Source organism: Pteropus medius, unplaced genomic scaffold (assembly GCF_902729225.1).
Source record: "Pteropus medius unplaced genomic scaffold, Ma_sr-lr_union100, whole genome shotgun sequence".
Lineage (NCBI taxonomy): Eukaryota > Metazoa > Chordata > Mammalia > Chiroptera > Pteropodidae > Pteropus > Pteropus medius.
This window is the reverse complement of record NW_024351543.1, coordinates 787659-807474: the sequence shown is the minus strand read 5'-3', so window position 1 is coordinate 807474 and position 19816 is coordinate 787659. Positions and strand designations below refer to the sequence as shown.

Sequence of the window (19816 nt, the reverse complement as noted above, 5' to 3'; positions counted from 1 at the left end):
AGTTTTTGCTGCATTATGGTGCCCTCCGATGGCTAATTCCGGAACAGCCTTTATATCTCAGCACTTCTGGCCGGCTTCCTGGCGGAAAAACCCTGGAGGCAAGTTTCGGGGCCTCGTTTATTCTAAATGTTTAATTGTGATGAAAAAATAATTAGAAAAAAATGTAAAGTAACAGTAGTAAATATAGTCTCATCTCTTACTTCTTACACAAGCTAACAAGAAGTTTTGACACAAGTTTTCCCTAAAGTAACCCTTCTCAAACTTGGCTAATCATAAGATATACTTGCTTGTTAAAAATATGCATTTCTGGGTTTCACTCCAGATGCACTTAATCAAAATATCCAGGTGTGTGGCCTGAGAATATATACTTTACCAGGGCCCCCAGGCAAGTAATAGAATCAAGTTACTAGGGGAAACTCAGCTCCAAGCATCCACAGTGCTCTCAAAGTAAAAACCGCCCTTCACACCACCTTTCCTCAGGAAGCTCTTGTCCCACAAGGCCTCAGAGACTCATCAATGCCCATGAGAGGGAGTGGGGCACCCAGGAGAGACACTGGCCTCCAAGGTGAGAGACCTGGCTCTGCCACGACCGACTGCTAGATCTTGGGTTCATCAAGTAACCTCTCTATGTCTCTGATTCCTCTTTTATAAAATGAAGCCAGGGTTCTCTACACTTTCTGGCTTATTGAATTAACAAGAGCCTCCAAGGAGCTGCTGAACATTAAAGCATATTTAGGAAAGTAAGCAATTCTCAGTAGTGTGCTTAGAGCCAGCTGGTGATGGCTAGAGAAAGCTAACTGGCAAAATTTTAAGAATTTTTTGAGCCAGTTATTAAACCTTTTGGTGTAGCTTGAAACGGGCAATGGTGAGAGTATTTATACCATGGAAATTACCAAATGATACAAACAAGAGTTTTTTCACCTAGAGAGCCAGTTATTAGCCATTTAGCAGCACACCACTGAGTGTATGGGATGGTCTGGCTTTTTTACATCAAAGGACATTATATAAATGGAAGCCTGGGTCCAACTGCATGTCTAAACTGGAGGAAGTGGGTCATACCTTTCCTTCTCAATCTTCAACAGCTGTTCAGCCACAACAGCTACCTGACTCAGAGCTCAGTCTCTCTCCAAGGTCCCTCAGGGATTGCTACTAAGGATCTGGCCCTGGTAGGCATATTTGACTTGAAGCCACAGCTCACTGTCGCAGCAGAGTCTGAAGTCCTGAGGAGAGTGAGAGGCCTGGAGAAATGCCAGGTGCTACTTGCCCTGCTCCTTCATTGCCAAGTTAAGGGTTCAAAGGAAGATTTGCAATGTATGTACGTCAGAAGAAGGTCACTGGGTTGTCATGGGCCTTCCTTAGTGTTGGTCATAGACTCTTAATATGACCTTATTAAATAAGGGCCTCTATTTCTCCCTTTTGAGAAAGAAGCCACCTCTGTCACGTATCATGGTGCCAAGGTCAAATCTTGCAAATCTGCCTCCATTTCAACCATCAGAGCTGACTCTCAAACTGCTCTTTGGGAATACAAATGTGAATATATGAACTTAGGCCAGACGCATAAGAGGCAGATGATTCAGACAGGGTTGGCACATGCAAGAGGAGCAGCAGGGAGCACTGTCCCAGCCCCTCCAACCCAGGGTCTTCCCTTCCCTTCTTCAGCCCCAAGCCTTGACGTGCATAGAGGGGCTCAGAAGGCTCCTGCTCTGAATCTGACCTCCAGGTTCCCCGGACACAGAAAACAAAGAAAAATTGAGCGTATGTAGACCTAGCTTTACATGTCAAACCTCTTGAGCTTGGCTAAGATTAGAATTATTCTCTTATGAGGAAGGAAGCCTTCAAGATCCATGAAGCAATCAATCAATAGCTTCTTACTACTTGCTTTGTACAAGGACCTACGGGGAATACCAAGGCTATAAGATAATTTGAGCTATCAAATAACTTAAATCATATGGGGACTATCTCTCTCCAGATATGAGGCGAGTTCAATAATGAGGCGAGACAACCGCATGCAGAAGAGCAAGGCGATTGATTGGAGTAGAAATGTTATGTATTCAGAGTTAGAGTTCTTTATAAGATGAAGGACTGGGAAGGTTGCTGGAGAGCTGATCTGGGATTAAGGGAGGGCAAGAATGAGCCCTTTTTTACTCAGGGGAAAAAAAGGGATAATGGATTGAACAAAGACACCAGTCTCTTCTGCTGTTGTGGAACAAATGATCACAAGTGTAGTGGCTTAAATTTAACCCATTTTTTATCTCACAGTTTCTGTAGATCAGAAGTCTGTGCACACTGAAGGTAGGTTCTCTGCTCAGGGTCTCAAAAGGCTGAAATCAAAAGGTGTAGGCTGGGTTTTGTTCTCATCTGGAACTTGGAGTCCTCTTTAAAACTCATTCAGGAATAGAATTCAGTTCCTTGCAGTTGTAGGTTTGAGTCCCCACTTCCTTGGTGATTGTCAACCAGGGGCTATTCTCAGCTCCTATAGGCCTTTTGTTATTTCCTGTCAAATGACCTTTTCCAAAGCATGACAGCTTTCTTCTGCATGGCTCACAGGGTAATCTCTTATGCTTTGAATCTCTCTGAATTAAGGAAGGGCCCAGTCTTTTTTAAGGACTTACCTGGTTAGGTCAGGCACACTGAAGATAATCTCCCTTCCGATTAACTCAGTCTCTTGGTTAGTAATCTAATCACAGGAACAATATCAAATCATACTCACATGTTCAGTCCACATTCAGTGGGAGGGGATTCTACAGGGACATCATAAATGGGTAAGTTTACAGGACCTGCTCTCTTTCTGGTTCTTCTCCTACTTTACCCCATGGTTAGGTCCCTCTTACCCCTCTCATTTCCCTGCCTAGTCTATTTCGGTTTGCCGCTTCTTTATAGCCTCCATTATTCTCAAACATGTCACCCAGCTTATTTCTTTCATGAAACTCTTCAGTTTATATTAACATTTTTTGGGTTCATCCACTCCACCCAACTCCAACTTCCATAAAGACAAGGACCATCGCACATCTCTATATTTCCAGAATAGGGCCTGGCATATAGCAGGGACTCAATAAATATTGAATGATGAAAGGGTAAATGAAGGAGTGAGAAAATTATATAGAAGGGCCAAAGGAGAGTTAAAAGGCCAGAGTATTGAGTGTGGATGTCTTGAAGAAAGGCAAGAAGTGGAAACAGATTAAGGGATGTGGGGAGATAGGAAACTCTAAATCAGATAACTTGCATTTGAAATGACTGTGGAACAATTGTCCAGATAATAAGTCCAACAAGCAACTGGAAATGTGTATGAGGAGCTGCCATAGAAAAGACAACGATGCCCAACATGTAAAAGCTTGTGCTGTAGTCTGAAGGTTTGTGTCCCCCAAAATTCATACATTGAAATCCTAACCCCCAGAGTGACGGTACTAGAAGGTGGGACCTTTGAGTGGTGATTAGGTCATGAGGATGGAGACATCATATATGAGATCAGTGCCTTTATAACCCCACCGAGCTCCCTTGCCCCTTCCACCATACGAAGACACAATGAGAAAACAGCAGTCCATGAACCAGGAAGTGGGTTTGCCAGTGCCTTGATCTTGGACGTCCTAGCCTTCTGAACTCTAAAAAATAAATGTTTGTTGTTTAAGCCACCCAGACTATTTTCAAAACCTCTGTTATTTAGAATAGTTGCCACTAGGAGAATTAGAATTTATTTTAGGATACAAGCAGGGGTAAACATCCACTTTGGGTACATTATCTGAAGTCCTACCATTATCTGAAGAACTGTGGGAGAAAGTAAAGGCACACTTCAGCACCCAAAGTCTTCAGGGGTCAGAGCAGTGAATACAGTGCTCAAATATGCTGGGCCATCAGTCGGCACTGGTAAAGAAGCATTCCGGCAACCCAGTGCTGCTATGCTAACTTTTTTATTCTTTCTCTCTTTTTCTGTTCACCCCCTGCTTAACGAGTTCTGCATCTATCTTATCTCAACCTTTCTACTATTTTCACCTTTTCTCTCTCCAACAAAATTATTTTTCTCTTGCCACATTTACCATCCTGATTATTTCTCTAGTAACCTTCAACTTGTCTTTTGAACCGTTCTCCCAACATTTCTCATTATATCTACCCTCTCTCCCCTTCCTTTGAAAGGTACACTGCAGTGGTCATGCCAGTTCACTACCAACACGGCACGGGACAGAGCTCCTGCCGGCGTGTGGCCCTCATGATTACAGTGGTCTGGGTGCTGGCCTTTGCCGTGTCCTGCCCTCTCCTCTTTGGCTTCAACACCACAGGTAACAGTAACGACCCCACTACAGCACTCATGTGATTCACAGCTCACAGGAGTGTCTGCGAATTGTGTTCAACCCTGAAATTCCTGATGCCTGGTCAGTGCGTTTTATAATCAAATGAAGATGCTATAGACTGCAAAGCTTTGACCTTTGCTGATTATAATAAAATATAAAGCAAGCTTCATCAATTATTGGCACACTGATAAAGTTCTGCCCCAATTAATGAAAAGTCTGGCTTATCCCTATTTTCAAAGAAATGTCAACATATTCATTTGAAGAAATGTGCCATTTAAAAAACTAAGCCATATTAATAATCCAGGTGAGGTTTGCTAATGAAAAGATGACAATTCATAATGGACTTACAATGCTAAATAACATATCATAAAAGCCCTCAAGTAGGATATATTTTTCTAACTTTTGCTCAGTAAGAATCATTTCTAGCATTTGGGAACTACTATAGGTTCCTAAATTATTAGTGGGTGTATTTCTTATATGTTAATATACAAAAGTTCTGGCCATGATGACTGGCACATGGTACATCTTCTATTGGATGGACGGATGGATGGATGGATGGATGGATGGATGGAAGGTGGATGGATGAACAATGTGTATATCTGAGATGTTTAGGATTTTAGACATAAGACACCAGTCCAAATTTATATGTCATATAGATCGGTGCCTTCTGTGTCTGTTCCATGTCCATCTTTTAGCCTCAGGAATTTTATGTGTTGAATGACAATTATTATCACATATAGTAAACTTACGGGTATTGATGATAAACACTGAGCGTTTGCTGAGAGAGAACTGATTAACTCTCATTCTAGAGTTCATTTGGATTCCTTGTTTTGTCCATTTGGATTGGTTTGCTCAATTTCTACTTATGTTCGAGATATGAATTTCTCATATATATGTACAAGTCACATATGTTTGTGACTGTGAGTTCATGTGTATACATATAGCATACGTAACACATTACATATAAATACAGGCAAATCTTAACTTACAAATGGTCTTCAAAGAGTCATTTGCTGGACAATAATTTAGGAGTCAAAACACATTTAGAAAGACACACAGAGGCTCTGGAGTCAGAACAACCTAATTCAAATTTTCATTAAACTACTTGCCAACTGTGTCTCCTTGAACAAGTTACTTAACTTTTCTGAGTTACGTTTCCTTATTGATAAATTTGGAATAATAATATAGTGGAGCATAAATGAGCAAATTCAAATGTATAGACTCAGTCTATGTATTTAGTTAGGAAGTTTTCAATATTTACTTTTATATATGACTCCCTGCAACTTCATCTCTAAAATTACATATTACATTTGAATTCTTTTTAATATATGACATATTACTGTATATATCATACATCTTTACTTATTATTGTTCAGGGCTGTAATCAAACCACTTGTATCTTTAAATGTAATTCAAGGGTTTTTTTTCAAAAGCAAATTTCAACTCTATATAGTTTTCACTCTACTCATGACTTTGGAATCCAACACTACATATTATATCATTCCACTCTAACTCTTTCATAGGTTTTTTAGAATTAAGTGAGGATAAAATTGGGATAACATACATACATGTACCATCTGCTCAAGGTCAGGCTGTTCCTCTGCTACATTAAAGGTTAAGTAGACAAGTTATCCAACAAATATTTGCCTGGTTATCTCGGGAAGTTCCTAAAATATGATGTCATTATTAAATTTTCATTACTCTTCATCATGAGTTACTTTGCTATTTTCACTGAATGATACTTTATACACACAAATATGCATTTGCACATGTGTGCACACACACACGTGCGTGTGCACACACACACACACACACACACCAAAGCAACCTTCCCCAACATGACTATAAAGACTGACTCTGAAACTAAAATACCAGTTTTGATGAGTTAAGCATGCTTTTTCTGGTTAGTCTGATAACTAAGTCACCTTTTATATCCTTGTTCCTATACAAAAGTGCATTTCTAAGTTGGAATTTGTAGTCTGGGGCCCTCACTATGACTGCTAGACCAAGGCCTTGCTGAACCCCTGGGCAAATCCCCACCAATGTTCACTGGACTAGGTGGTTCCTCTTACTCATACTTGGATGCTGGCGAGGGCTCCCTTACTCTCACAGACACAGAGACACGCACACCCGCTAAGTGTTAAAACAGTCTCAAAACCTGACATTAGATGGAGTCCCCAGTTAATGTCCACATCTAAAGGAAAGAAGAATGATGAGCTACCTATATGGTTGTTGCCACCAGTAAGATCATTTTCATTCCAGAAACAAAACTCAGAAAAATCTTTCCAAAAGCATTTTCAGATATAGAAATGAGAAAGCTAAGAAGGCCCATGACTTAGTATGTACACTCTCATCTCTCTTAATCTCTCTCTCTCTCACACATTACCACACACACACACGACACACTTTTAAATTTACTAATAAGTTTATTGTAAGCCCTCCACTTATTCATATATTGTTCAAAGTGTCAGGTCCATCACAGGAACCTAGTAAATATTACCTAATGTTGTTTTTGTTATTATTATTATGTATTAAGAAAGATTTGTGTGCCTCAAAAGTTAAATATGCACCTGCTCCAAGGAAAACCTAAACAGTGGTAGTCTTACTGGTGGTCATAGAGGAAATGAGCTGTCTCATCGGAGAAATCAGTCCAGGGAATTAGTTAGCAGAACTCAGGGCAGGGAAGCCCAGCGTCCTTCTTTGCCTCAATCTGACCTTCACAGGACAGCATCATTATCTTGATAGATGTATGTTCCTCCAGCACCTCTTCCATCTATAAGGTAGTTCCCAAGTTCATTCAAAAGCCCAATATAAATGACTTCTCTCAGTCATTTTTTTCTACTCCCTCTGTGGAAAGCAGAGGAAAAGGGGCAGGATACTGCCAAAAACACCTGATATTGGAAGTAAATAAATTTTCACTAAGAAGTACAACACAAAAGAACTTTCTGGCAGAGTACTTCTTTTCATAAAATGGGCTTTCACATAGTATTGTGAATTATCAGAGAACTTAAGGTAGCAAAAAGTTGAACTTCACATTCTTCCAACTTGGAGTTGCTCTTATTATCTGAGGAAAGGTGAACTTGAATTTCTAAATGCACACATAAGGCAGGATCTTGGGACACAGAGAGTTCCAATGCTGCGGGGCCTGGCTGACCAATGTTGTCCCGGCTCCGAGCAGGGGTCCAGCAATCCGGCCAAATATCATATCATCGATAGCCCCTAATGGTCATGGAACATGGAGTGTTGGTGCTAGAGGAAACCCTAAAGATCCTTGAATATGCAGCCCAGTCCTTTCATTTCACAAATAATAAAACTAGTATTTGAGTTTTTGCTCACTCAGATAGCTATTGTGTTATTTAAAAATCCTAGAGTGAATAAGCAATAGCTGGTGACAAGGACTTAAGAAATAGTCAAGGGAGGAAAACCTTAAAGCTAAGAAATCCTATCAACTGGCTTAATTTTCCTTTGAGACAAGAAAATGGAGAAGTACTATTTATTTGATTTTAGTCACAGAACACCTCACCTGGCTTTCAGAGCACTGGAGCCGGGCAGGGCGGGTGGGGAGGAGCTGGATTGAGAAGTATAAAGTTAAAAGAATAATAGGCTCATCCTAAAATCAGATTCATCAGGATCCCCTGTCTTTGCAAACAAGTTGAGGACAAATCCTTCAATGAGCTTGAAGTTCATAACTCTCAAGTGAACCAGCTTCTGGTCTTGCTTTTCACGTCACCATGGGACTCAAATTCCCAGACTAGCCCACAAAAGGCTCTTAGACACTAAGAGCTACCGAGTGTTTTATCACCAGCACAGTGCCTTGAACACAGTAGGTGCTCCATAAAATTGTGCTAAGCGAGTTAGTGGATGAGTCCTCATCATCAGTTTCCTCCTTAAATGTTGAGATTAATTGAGATAAACAATTAACAGTCTTCTCTAGAGTACATCTTACTTGACAAGATGATAGGATAGTTTCTGGGCTTGTTCTCAGTCTCAGAGAATGAGAAGTAACCCCTGGCTTTTCCCATTATCCTCTAGCCAGTGACTGCTTATGTGCTTATATAAAATGCTCCACTTGGCTCAGTATTTATTCAATAACCATTGTGCTGATAGCACAGTACTGTTTCAATTAAATAATAAAGACAAGGCACCTCATCTTGGGGAAGCCTCAGCTCCTGGGAGGCCTCACTGCCCTCACCTCCTTGGGATTCAGCAGAGAGAAGCTTCCAGAATTGTGTGTAGTGAGTGCTTCTTGCTGCCCTGTACACAGGACACACAAACACCAGCTGATATGTGAGGCTACATCTTCTGAGATCAGATTTTGGATTTGAGAATCTCCAACTCTTTATGAAGAAGATTGGCCGGGTGTACTAACAGCTATTGCTGACAGTACTGGATGAAGCACAAATGTGCGATGTCCCAGTGGTAGAGGGAGGCAGGGAGTCAAAACCACAGAAGGAACATTGGTTTGGGGGTCAGAGTGTCTGGATAAGCTTCTTTCTGCCCCGTCCAGGCTGTGTGATGTTGGCCACTTGCTGAACATTTCTAAGCCTTACTTAGTCTGCTCATCTGAGAATAGAGTCAGTAATGGCACCTGTGTCACATAATGTTACCATAATGATTAGGTAAGATAATGTGTACAATGCCCTTGGCATAGCACCTGGAAGATAGTCTGCTTCCCTTTTCTCTTCCAAGAGGTGCAAATTCCAGGCCCTCTCCTGGGCATTGAAGAAATCTCAACATCTGCTAGCAAAGAAGGCAAAACTACAAGGCCCTCCTAAGGAGGAGTAGCAGGACATTTCAGGACATAAAGCAGAGACAAGGACCCTCCTCAATTCACGTTGTCCAGAGTAACAATATACTTGCCGACCCTCTTCCTATCTCCCCCCTGATTGGTGCTAGAATTCCCTGAAAAATCAAATGCCTATCTCACATTCAGCCACCACTAAGCCTGCCCTATGTCCTGCATTCAAAATTCAAGACCTGACATTCTCAGCAAGGAAGCTTCCTCCATTCAGTGCACTCAATAATCCTTACAGGGTGCCACTCCAGCAGGCCTTTTCCTGGGGGCTGCATCCCTCCAGCAAGCCTCTGGCCTGTTGATCGGTAGCACTCCCCCAAGCTTTGCAGGCTGCATTCCTCTGTGACACATAGCACAGCATATGGAAGGGCTCATCTTTCTGTCTAGACTGTGAACTCCTTCAAGGGCGGACGCTGTGTCATATCTCTTTGCAGTCCCAGTATAGAGCAGTGTCTGGCATGAAATCATTGGTAAGTTTTCTTTTTAAGCAAACTATGAGTAACAAAAAGATGAATTAGGCCTCCTATCCTCAGCAAGGTAAAACCACAGGTGTCTGAGTCTGCATCCCCCCACCCTCACAACTTGACAATCAGGACATGTGTGCTAACTACACAAAAGAAGCCAAAGTAAAGGGCTGTGGGGCACAAAGGAACTAAGAGTTGCTTCTGACTGAAAAATTCAAGCAAGCTGCCATGGATGAGGCAGCATGTGAACTTGGACAAGATGAGGGGATAGATGGGACTGGAGACCCCTGCTTCTCAAAGCTCCATGTAGATTAGACAGTGGAGACACCACATGTGATTTGGGGCCCTGTTTTGTGCTCCCCACTGAGTTCTCATACTTGTCAAACTGTTTTGCTTTCTCCTTTTCTCACACTCTCAGGAGACCCCAGCGTCTGCTCCATCTCCAACCCTGATTTTGTCATCTACTCTTCAGTGGTGTCCTTCTATGTGCCCTTTGGAGTGACTGTCCTCGTCTACGCCAGGATCTATGTGGTGTTGAGACAGAGGAGACGGAAACGGATCCTCACTCGACAGAACAGTCAATGCATCAGTGTCAGGCCTGGCTTCCCGCAACAAGTAAGCATAGAAGGGGCAGAGAGATGACCACACCCAACCTTGTAGTGTCCCAGCCTATGTCCAGCAGTGCATGCTTTCACCTGTACTGCCACATTGGAGATATACATTTGACACCCACCTTCTGATCTCCTGGTATTGGCTCTGCTTTAGAGGTAGGAAATACAATCCAAAAAGTGCATTGACAGTCTTCTCTAGAGTACATCTTACTTGACAAGATGATAGGATAGTTTCTGGGCTTGTTCTGTTTCCCTTCGATAGTTTCTGGGCTTGTTCTGTTTCTCTTCCGGTCTTTCATTGGCCCCAAATGGCCAGCAGTTCAGATGTCACATGGTTTAAAGTTTTAGTGTGGCAGTTGTATCATGCACTGCTGGTAGGTTCCCAAGACTGACTTTTTGGCCTTAATACTTATTCCAAGAATCATTGGGGTTCATTGAAATCTCTTTTCCTTACTAGATCTGTCCCTATATCAAGGTATTGATGAGCTGGTAGAATGGGATGCTGATGATGCATTTATTGGATCTTTTTTTTTTTATTACAGTTTACGTTCAATATTATATTAGTTTGGGGTCTTATTAGACTCTGAAAAGGAAGGTTTTTGCCTCAGCATAGACAGTCCAATTTCTTGGGCTTTAACTCCTGCTTATCCAGATGCCCAGTGTCTCAATAGTTTGCCCATAATATACTTGAAGCATGAATGCATGACTACCAATTATTAGAAATCTTCTAGGGAGGGGACAGCAGGAATATTATACAACCTCTGGTTTCATGGAGCTTAGAATCTAGACAAGTAAATAAAGCACACCTCCACCCAAAGTTAATGAACAGCCCTAAACTGAATAGGATGTTTGCCATATGTGAAGTGAAGACAACTGAGCACACAAATATTAAATACCTTTGAGATTATGAGAAGAGAGACAGCACTATGCTCAGGAAAGGGCTTTGTAGACAAAGTAAGAAATAAATTTGATCTTTCAGACAGGTCCCATTTGGATGTCTAGATCACCCTGAAGGAGACTCTCAAAGTTGAAGTCCAAAGGCTTGTGTAAAACAAGAATATTGGTCCTTATGAAACAGGAAGTCAAGATCCAAGGCCGAGGATATAAACATATTGTATTCAAAGCATTGTCATCTATTGCTCAACTGTGTAGAGCTTAACCCACAACTTTTTCTTCTCTAACCCACCCTAGTCTTCCTGTCTTCGGCTGCACCCCATTCGGCAGTTTTCAATAAGAGCCAGATTTCCATCAGATGCCACAGGGAAAATGGTAAGTAAGCCATGTCTTTAATGATAGAGAAAGAATAAGAGAACTTTCTTAAGATGCTGGCTTGACTTGATTCTATTTCCATCCCAAAATGCAATTTAACCCCAATCTCACACTTGTATCTATCATATAGAACAGATCTGAGATCCTGCCTGATTTGAGTTTCAGAATAGGAATCATCAAATGATATTCAGGAAGCATGTCACTATATATATATATGGAGAGATCTTAATGACTGGAGCCAAAGACTCTTGGATGTGGTGTGAGGATGCCATCCAGAGCCACCTGCATTAGAAGAAACAGGGCATTAATGAAACATACATGGGTAGAGCCAAAAAAATCGGAGAAAGGAGGCTAATGTGAGACATTCAAGTGCCCTATCTGCCACTGACTATGGGAAAAAACAAGACAATTTCTTGGTCACCATGATCCTTGTTCTTCCAATTCAAGCTAGCCCTGCTTGCAAGCAAGTAGAGTGCAGAATGGAGCCTGAAGATGTTAAATGTAAGACCAGTATTTCTCTCCCGGAACTCCACAGCCAAGTTTTAAAGCTTCAAAAACCCACAATGATGAAGTTCTGAGCCTTGTCCAATCTCTGTATAGTTCATTAACTACTTTTTACACAAGTCTGGTGTAGCAGAGACTTGCTATAAAGGATAAATCCAGAGAGAGAGAGGGAGGGAGAGAGAGAGAGAAACAGAGAGAGAGAGAGAGTGTGTATGTGTGTGTGTGTGTATGTGTGTGTGTGTGGTTTAAAATTGGCTATAGCAGATCTAAGATCTGAGGAGGGTGTAAGTCCAAAAGGAAAAACACTGGTGACTACTAAGGAGATATTAGAGAACCAAGGGACTGGTATTGCCAGGAGTGTGAAGAAATAGGTTCTGTCCTGCCATCTGGTAATACAAGGCTCTGCCAGCCACACCCAAAGAAATCTAGTGTTTCCTCATGTCGGTCATGGAGGTAGTAATAAGGATTTGCAGAGTGAAAAATATACTTACCCATATATAATCTTGGAAGAATCATTTTCTTTCTATAGGACCAAATTTCCACATCTATAAAATGGAGACAAGGTATACTAGATCTGTGTTCTCAAATCTGAGATTTCATAAGCACTCTCAAGAATTTGTCCCCAGTCCCCTATTCTTAGGAATAATGCTTTAGAACTTAAATACTGTCACTTTCAGAAGATCACTAGAAGCCAACACAATCATAAATATAATCATGCTCATTCAGATAAAACACAATATGCTTATATTAATTACTAGAAAAATCCATCAAAGCCAAAATTTAAAAAATACATATTTATACTAGAATCCCTATGGATACCTCTATAGAGCACAGTTTTAAAATACTATGTCATAGTAAAGACCCCTTGCATTGATTCAACAATGTTTCTGAGTGTGTAGAGTGTACTAGTACAGTATGTCTAGATGATTGTGATTCCTTGAACTAAAGAGAGAGTAGTGAGGGTTCTTTATTGCTGACACTGGCTAACTTATGTAGACAAAGGAGTTTACTGAAGAATATCAAGTAGCCCAGACTCAATGAGAAGGCCGAAGAACAGTTTTGCAAGGCTGAACAGTTTCCTTAGGCTGTTCATGCCTAAGGAAGAACATGGCTAGAAAGCCAGACACTGGACATTGACTGCCACCACTGCTAGATGAATTCTGAAACCTCCTTGCTTCATGAGCTCCAGTTCAAGGTCTTAGTTGAGAATCTCTAACTGGCTGGGGTTGGTTTATGTGCCTGATAAGGAGGTGGGGGAGAGTGAATATCTGGCTGTTATGTCTTCGGTAATAAAAGTCAAGGATTTCTGCCTGCTACTCAAGATTGACAGTTCTGATTCTTCAAACATGGAAAGAAGCGAGGCTAATGCAAGACTTTCAAGAGCCCTATCTGCCATATGAGCAAACACACACATCCACCTCAACAGCAGAAATATCCACATATCTTATCTTTGGTTTTTTACTCTGGGACTACTCATCCCAAATCTATTTTTCCCAATTTCTTTTGTTTTACAAATGAGGCTTAGAGGCATTTAATTAACTTACCCAAGGATACATCTACTAAATAGAAAAGCTGAGATGAAAATCCTGGGTTTTCTTTTATTTTTTTAACTTTTTATTGTAGAAAATTTCAAAAATAAAAGTAGAAAGAGAAATATAACAAATCCTTCAGTAGCCATCAGCCATCTTCAGTAATTATCAACTCATGTCCTATCTTATTTTATCTATACTCCTACCTACATTGTTATGAAGCAAATCCCCAAAATCATAGTATTTCAACCAAAAAATATTTCTGTAAGACTCTCTACAGGATATGAACTCTTTTATAAAACATATAATCACAATACCACATCACACTAAATATATTAATAATAGCCCTATATTCCTAATATCACTAAATATCCAATGTGCAAATTTTCTCAATTGTCATATAAAATTTTTACAGTTGGTTTATTTAAATCAAAATTCAAATAAGACTCATATTTTGTAACTGATAAGTTTGTCATTGTTGTCATTGCAACAACATTTGTTGAAGAAGCTGAGTCATTTGTCTTAAAGAGTTTCCCACATTCCAGATTTTGCTGCTTACATCCCAGTGGTATGATTTAACTTGTTCCTCTGTATATCCAAGCCATTTTAACTCTAAAAGGACAGGCTATAATCCTATGCTACCCTCTTCCAGGGATCATTATGATTCTCAAATGTTTTCTGTGGTAGGTGCTTCTTAGTGGAAAGTCGGAGCAGATTTCATTTACCTTAACTTTCCATGGTCCCACCACTCTCAGATGCGCCCTCTGCAGTTTTCACACAGTGATGGTTTCCTCTTCCTTCTTTGCATTCTTTTTCCCTTTCAGGAACATTCAGAAGATAAACAATATCCCCAGAAATGTCAGGACCCTCTCTTGTCACAACTGCAGCCCCTCTCCCCTAGCCGGGCACATGTGGAGCTGAGGCGTTACTATAGCATCTGCCAAGATACTGCCTTTGGGCCACCAGGCTTCCAAGAAGGGGAGGGAGAGTTGAAAAAGGAGGGGAGGACTCGGAACTCCCTCAGCCCCACCGTGGCACCCAAGCTCAGTTTAGAGGTTCGAAAACTCAGCAATGGCAGATTGTCAACATCCCTGAAGCTGGGTCCCTTGCAACCTCGAGGAGTGCCACTCCGGGAGAAGAAGGCAACCCAGATGCTGGCCATTGTGCTCGGTGAGTTTGGGTCAAGTTGAGTTAGACTGAATTGGGTTAGGCTGAGTTCACTGCAACTGGCAGAGGGTTAAGGTAACCACATTTGACAGAAATTGGAAATCCAATGACTGTAACATTTATAAATTGTATAATACAATTGAAAAGGGTTTGTGTATAAATAAATGTTAACTGGTGGAAATCACAAGACCTAGACTGACATTTATGAACTATGAAATTCAAGTCACTTAATTGAGCTGTTTTTTCATAGTGTTTGTTGTCTATCATGTGGAGTTATAATGGATAAATCAAATAATAAATAAAAAATAATTAAAGTGTCTGGCACATATTAGATATTTAATAAATGCTACTTATTCTAAAATAGTAAATGAGAAAACAGGGATGCAAAAAAAAAGTCATGTCATATGATAATATCTAGATTATTTTGAATACAGAGTAAAAAAAAACCCTGAAAATTAATTCACCGAGATGTCAAAAGTGATTGTCTTTTGAGTTGTGGGTGGTTATTTTTCTTCTTTCTGATTTTCCGTACTTGCCAAATTTTCATAATAGTTAAAATCAGAGGTAGTTCTTGTAGTAGAAAAATATAACACTTATTTAAATAAAGAAAAAAATTGATAAGTCACAGGTACCATATAGAGTTAGTGAAGGCAATTCATCCTGTTCATTATCACAGATAAACTTCACCTTCTCATATATTGAGACTTTATGAGAACCCCTATATGTAGTCTCCTCAACAGAAGGAACTGTGTCAGTTGCATCTTTAGGGTCTTCTTTCCTATCAACACCTAGGATCATGTCTTGATGGCTAGATATTAAATAAATATTTGATTTTAATTGAGAAGCAGAAAAGACTAGTAAAGAACTACCTAAAGATCAAACTAGAAAATTGATTTAGGAACAAAGGCCTAAGATGAATTAAAAACATTAGCATTTTGATGTTTTCTCATCAAAAAAAAAAAAAATAGCCAATCACACCTACTTTTTTTTTTAAACCTCCTAGGGTTGGTTTAAAAATTAAATGGGGAAAGAGAGGTGAAAAGTAATATTTTGATGAGTCCTTACTGGGAAATAAAAAAAAAAATTAAATGAGTATGTAAAACTTCCAGCATAGTAGCTAGCACATAAAAAACAAGTGTGTCATTTTCATGTTATAATAAAATGAGTAAGCAAAATTCTTACCCAGTTTTTCTCTTCCTTTGCAACCTAGGGACCTTCATTGTCTGCTGGCTGCCCTTCTTTTTGACCCACGTTCTCAATACTCACTGCCCAGCATGTCACGTGTCTCCAGAGCTTTATAGTGCCACAACATGGCTGGGCTACGTGAACAGTGCCCTCAACCCCGTGATCTATACCACTTTCAATGTTGAGTTCCGCAAAGCCTTCCTCAAGATCCTGTCTTGCTGAAGGAGAGCAGAGAACCTGCCTTTAGCTGCCCACCTTTAGCTGCCAGGCCATTGGGCCAGCGGCCATGGCTTGCTCAGAAAGACTGCCATGTCCTCTGGCATGTAGTAGGAAGAAGACTCCTAGAGCAGGACATCCCTGAGTGGCAAGTGTAAACAACGGCTTCCTCCAAAACAGAATGTTCTACCTCTCCAGCTAAAATCTAACTTCATCCTGGCAATCTTCAAGTGGTTGGGAAGCCCCTGAGTGATAAGCAATAATTCAGAAAGAAGCTGATAAAACATGCCTCTATACACACACAAAATTGTCATCAGAAGTATGATTCATTACAGTAAAGGAAAAATGAACAGATCTCATAATTCTCAACTTGCCAGGGGTCCTTGAAATCTCAGCCAGTAAACCATCTTGCAGAAGAGCCCATCTCTCTTCCTTCAAACTTCTAATTAACTGTCAAGCTAACCTTGTACTTTTGTGGGCCCACTCCCTTTCGGTCACTGCTTTCATTCATTGTATCCTGAAATATAATGGCAAGGCCGGTGCTTCTACCTCTCCGTAGAATCTGATTGGCTACATTTGGTGAGGGAAATTCCTCACCCCGAAGGAGACATTGTCCCATATTGGGACCTGGGCTTCATTTCAAAGCTCGCCACCCCTGACCTTTAGCTCTAGCTGAGAAGCCCCCTTGATTTCATCCCCTTACTCTCAGATTCTCAACTCCAGAATAATCCAAGATGTGAATGTTAAGTAAAAAAGAATGACAATTCCCACTGTAGCATCGGTGTTGAAACTTGTGGTTCAGAACATGCCTTAGATATGCTTTTCATAATGCTGTAAGGTTTTTCTACCCAAACATCTCCATCTCCTATTAACAAAAACCCAATACTTTCGGACCTTGAAGCTCATTAAGTATTAAGTGTCTGCAAACTGCCAATCACCTCCCAAGTTCTAGATATATGACAATAAATAAGACAGATCCTGACCTCAAGGAGCCCACCACTGGCTCCTATGTTTGCTCATTTACTCGTTGAAGGGCAGTAGGGACTCACCTGAACTGCCAGAGGAACTCAGAACTGAGACGCCAGGCAGGGTAGATGTCCAAAGCCATCATATAGACAGTCTTTGTAAAGTCCTAGGCAGAGCCCCATCAACTGAGCTTAAAGGTATATAGAAGTCATGTGTAAATGTCATTCAAAATTGCATTTAGAAGGAACTCGAATACTCTCCCATTTACCTTTTCACCTACAGAAGCTATTTGGTATTGATTACAGAATCAAGGTACCATTTATGGATAACTTATGAAATGTTATCATCCTGAACTTCAATAAGTTCACTATTAAGAGCTATTCGTGCATAGGCATGACAGATACCTGCTGCAGTGCCATTAAAATTTTAAAGTGCACAAGAACCTTTGCCCATCTTTATTCCTCTAACCCTTAAGTGTGTAAGAAGGAAATATATATGCTCAGTGAGCCAGTTACCTGTTACTCCTGGTAATTTCTTTAATGTTATTGTCTATAACAATGTGTATAATTGTCACTCAGTAGGAAATTCTGTCTGTCCACTAGCGCTTCTACCTTGTGCTGTCTAGTTCAATAGGTTTATAGTGCAAGCAGAAATGGAGACTGAGACAATTAAATCTCTGAAGAAGTAAAAGTACGTGATTCCTAGGTTTTTCTGTGCAAAATCAACAGCAAACAGATGGGACAGTGGGGTAAAAGATCACAGAATTCCATGTCAAAATCAGAGTTCTAGGAGAGAGTCATAAACAGCATTGATATTAATATATTTGTGAGGAATAATAGCAAATATTTTGAATCCTTTCCTTATATCAAGTCATTCAATCCTAATGATAACCTTAAGAAGATAAATTCTATTTGTAGATGAGGAAACTGAAGCAGTGGGAGGTTAAGAAATTTGCCCCAAGTCACACACAGTAAAGCAGCAGAACTGGGATTCAAATGTACTTCTACCTGACTCTCAAGTCCATGCAGTTAACCACTATGACACACTGCTGCCAGCCAGAGAGGTAAAAGGGTGGGGAGAAAAAGGTGGAACAAAGATCCCTGGGAGAGCCTCACCCTACTCCATCTACCTCCGCCCCTAGGCTTTCCTAAGAACTCAGCCCAAGGCATTGCTCTCACTTTCCTGCCAACTTCAATTTCCAAAACAGTTTCATGGGAAATCTATGTCCTAATTTTTATAGAATCATTAAACAATCCTTAGAGAGCATTTGGTTTTACCTTCTCCTTTATTTACAGCAGGGATCCCTAACTCCCGGGCCATGGATGTTACCAGTTCATGGCCTGTTAGGAACTGGGCAGCACAGCAGAAAGTGAGGTGTGAACAAAGCTTCATCTGTATTTGCAGCCGCTCCCCAGCACTAGCATCACCACCTCAGCTCAACCTCAGATCATCAGGCATTAGATTCTCATAGGAGCATCGGTCCCTGGTGCCGAAAAGGGTGAGGACCACTGATTTACAGGGGGGAAAAAAAAAACCAACTGAGATCCAGAACTGTTGTCCCACATTGGTTAATGACAGACAAGCATTCAAATCTACTGAATCCTAGTTCAGTGCTCTTTCCTGAGAGCCCTATAAAAACTGTAAACTCCATATAGATACGAGGAGAAAGTCATATTGTCACCCTCACCGTTAAGCTTGAGAGACACTTTTTCCTTGGACAGTGTCAATTAGGAGACGACATCTCCCTCCCAGAATTTCCTTCTGATCCAGGAAGAGCCTCCCGGGAGAATTGCAAACATGTCCTCCAAGCCCTCACTTCAGCCTCTTCATCCTAGGATTCTGCATTCCACCCCTTCTGCCTCCACAGTTTCCACCATGAACCAGCACACTTAACCTCAGGGCTCCCTACTTTCAGAGCCAGCATGGCCAAAAATCCAGGAGAGATGTTGGCAGAGCAGTGTCCTTGGGGCAAACAAAGGCCTGAAGCCCAAAGAAGCCTCATAGCTGTACTATTTGAGTGAAATGCAAATAGTACAGAAATCCAAATAGATTACAACCAACATTCCTTCTCCCAGTACACCCACCTCCAAAACTCCATTCATTACTCATACTAAATCAATCACTTATTCAATAAATTTTGATTGATCATCTTCTAGGTGCCAGGTCCTATGCTCGGTGCTGAGAAACATGATGGAGGAAGACATAGTCTTTGCCCCCAGAAGAGTGTAGTCTAGTGGAGAGGTAAAATTCATGTGTGCGGTAATGGCACATTTGTTGTCTATGGTTAAGGAAGGTCTTGGTGTTTTGAAGTCCCATATTTGGCCTTTGAGAAGGCTTCCTAGAGAGGCATTGTCAGGCCTGAGACATAATTAAAAAGTAAATAGGTTGTTACAGGCAGAGAAAACCTCTGAAGAGTTAAAGAAAAAACAAACAAGAAGCATGCAAGGAATCTCAAATAGTTCCATCTGGCTGCAGAGAAGGAACCCTAGGGATAGGGCAGGAAAGAAAAGAGCCTCATCTTTGGAGGTCTCCTCCAGCTCTGTCAGGTGCCAGCTGAGCTGGTGGTGACACTTCTCACAGAAGATCTCTAGATCTTGCCTCCGTTTCACTCCTTATAGGCAACACGCATCACAGAACATCCATGGCTGACTTACTTAACTACTTCTCTGAGCTACAGTGAATTTCAAAAAACTCAGAATTTAGTCTGAATTCTTTGTTCTTTTCTCTACAGAGGGGGAATGGCTAGCTGAATGGATGGACAGTCACAAATGGTCAAAATTAAGGCAGTTCAGACAGTTCGGGTCAGAAATCAGGGGAGGTCAGGCAA

General features: G+C 40.9%; 1 protein-coding gene and 1 long non-coding RNA gene across 2 annotated transcripts in view; one reads left to right on the top strand and one right to left on the bottom strand.

Moving 5' to 3' along the window:
- The window catches only part of DRD3 (dopamine receptor D3), a 37142-nt gene extending 21031 nt beyond the window's left edge, over positions 1-16111 (top strand). The window contains exons 4-7 of the mRNA XM_039842991.1: positions 4129-4271; positions 9961-10157; positions 14343-14625; positions 15833-16111. Of these exons, the coding sequence (XP_039698925.1) occupies positions 4129-4271; positions 9961-10157; positions 14343-14625; positions 15833-16029 (820 nt within the window). The 3' untranslated portion in view covers positions 16030-16111. The remainder of the gene's footprint in view (positions 1-4128; positions 4272-9960; positions 10158-14342; positions 14626-15832) is intronic.
- On the bottom strand, positions 11621-17176 carry LOC120586624 (uncharacterized). Its single transcript, XR_005648763.1, has 4 exons — positions 17073-17176; positions 14181-14272; positions 12418-12471; positions 11621-11704 (listed from the first exon to the last, which is right to left on the bottom strand). It is a non-coding gene; the product is annotated as an uncharacterized LOC120586624 (long non-coding RNA).
- Between the last annotated feature and the right edge of the window lie 2640 nt (positions 17177-19816).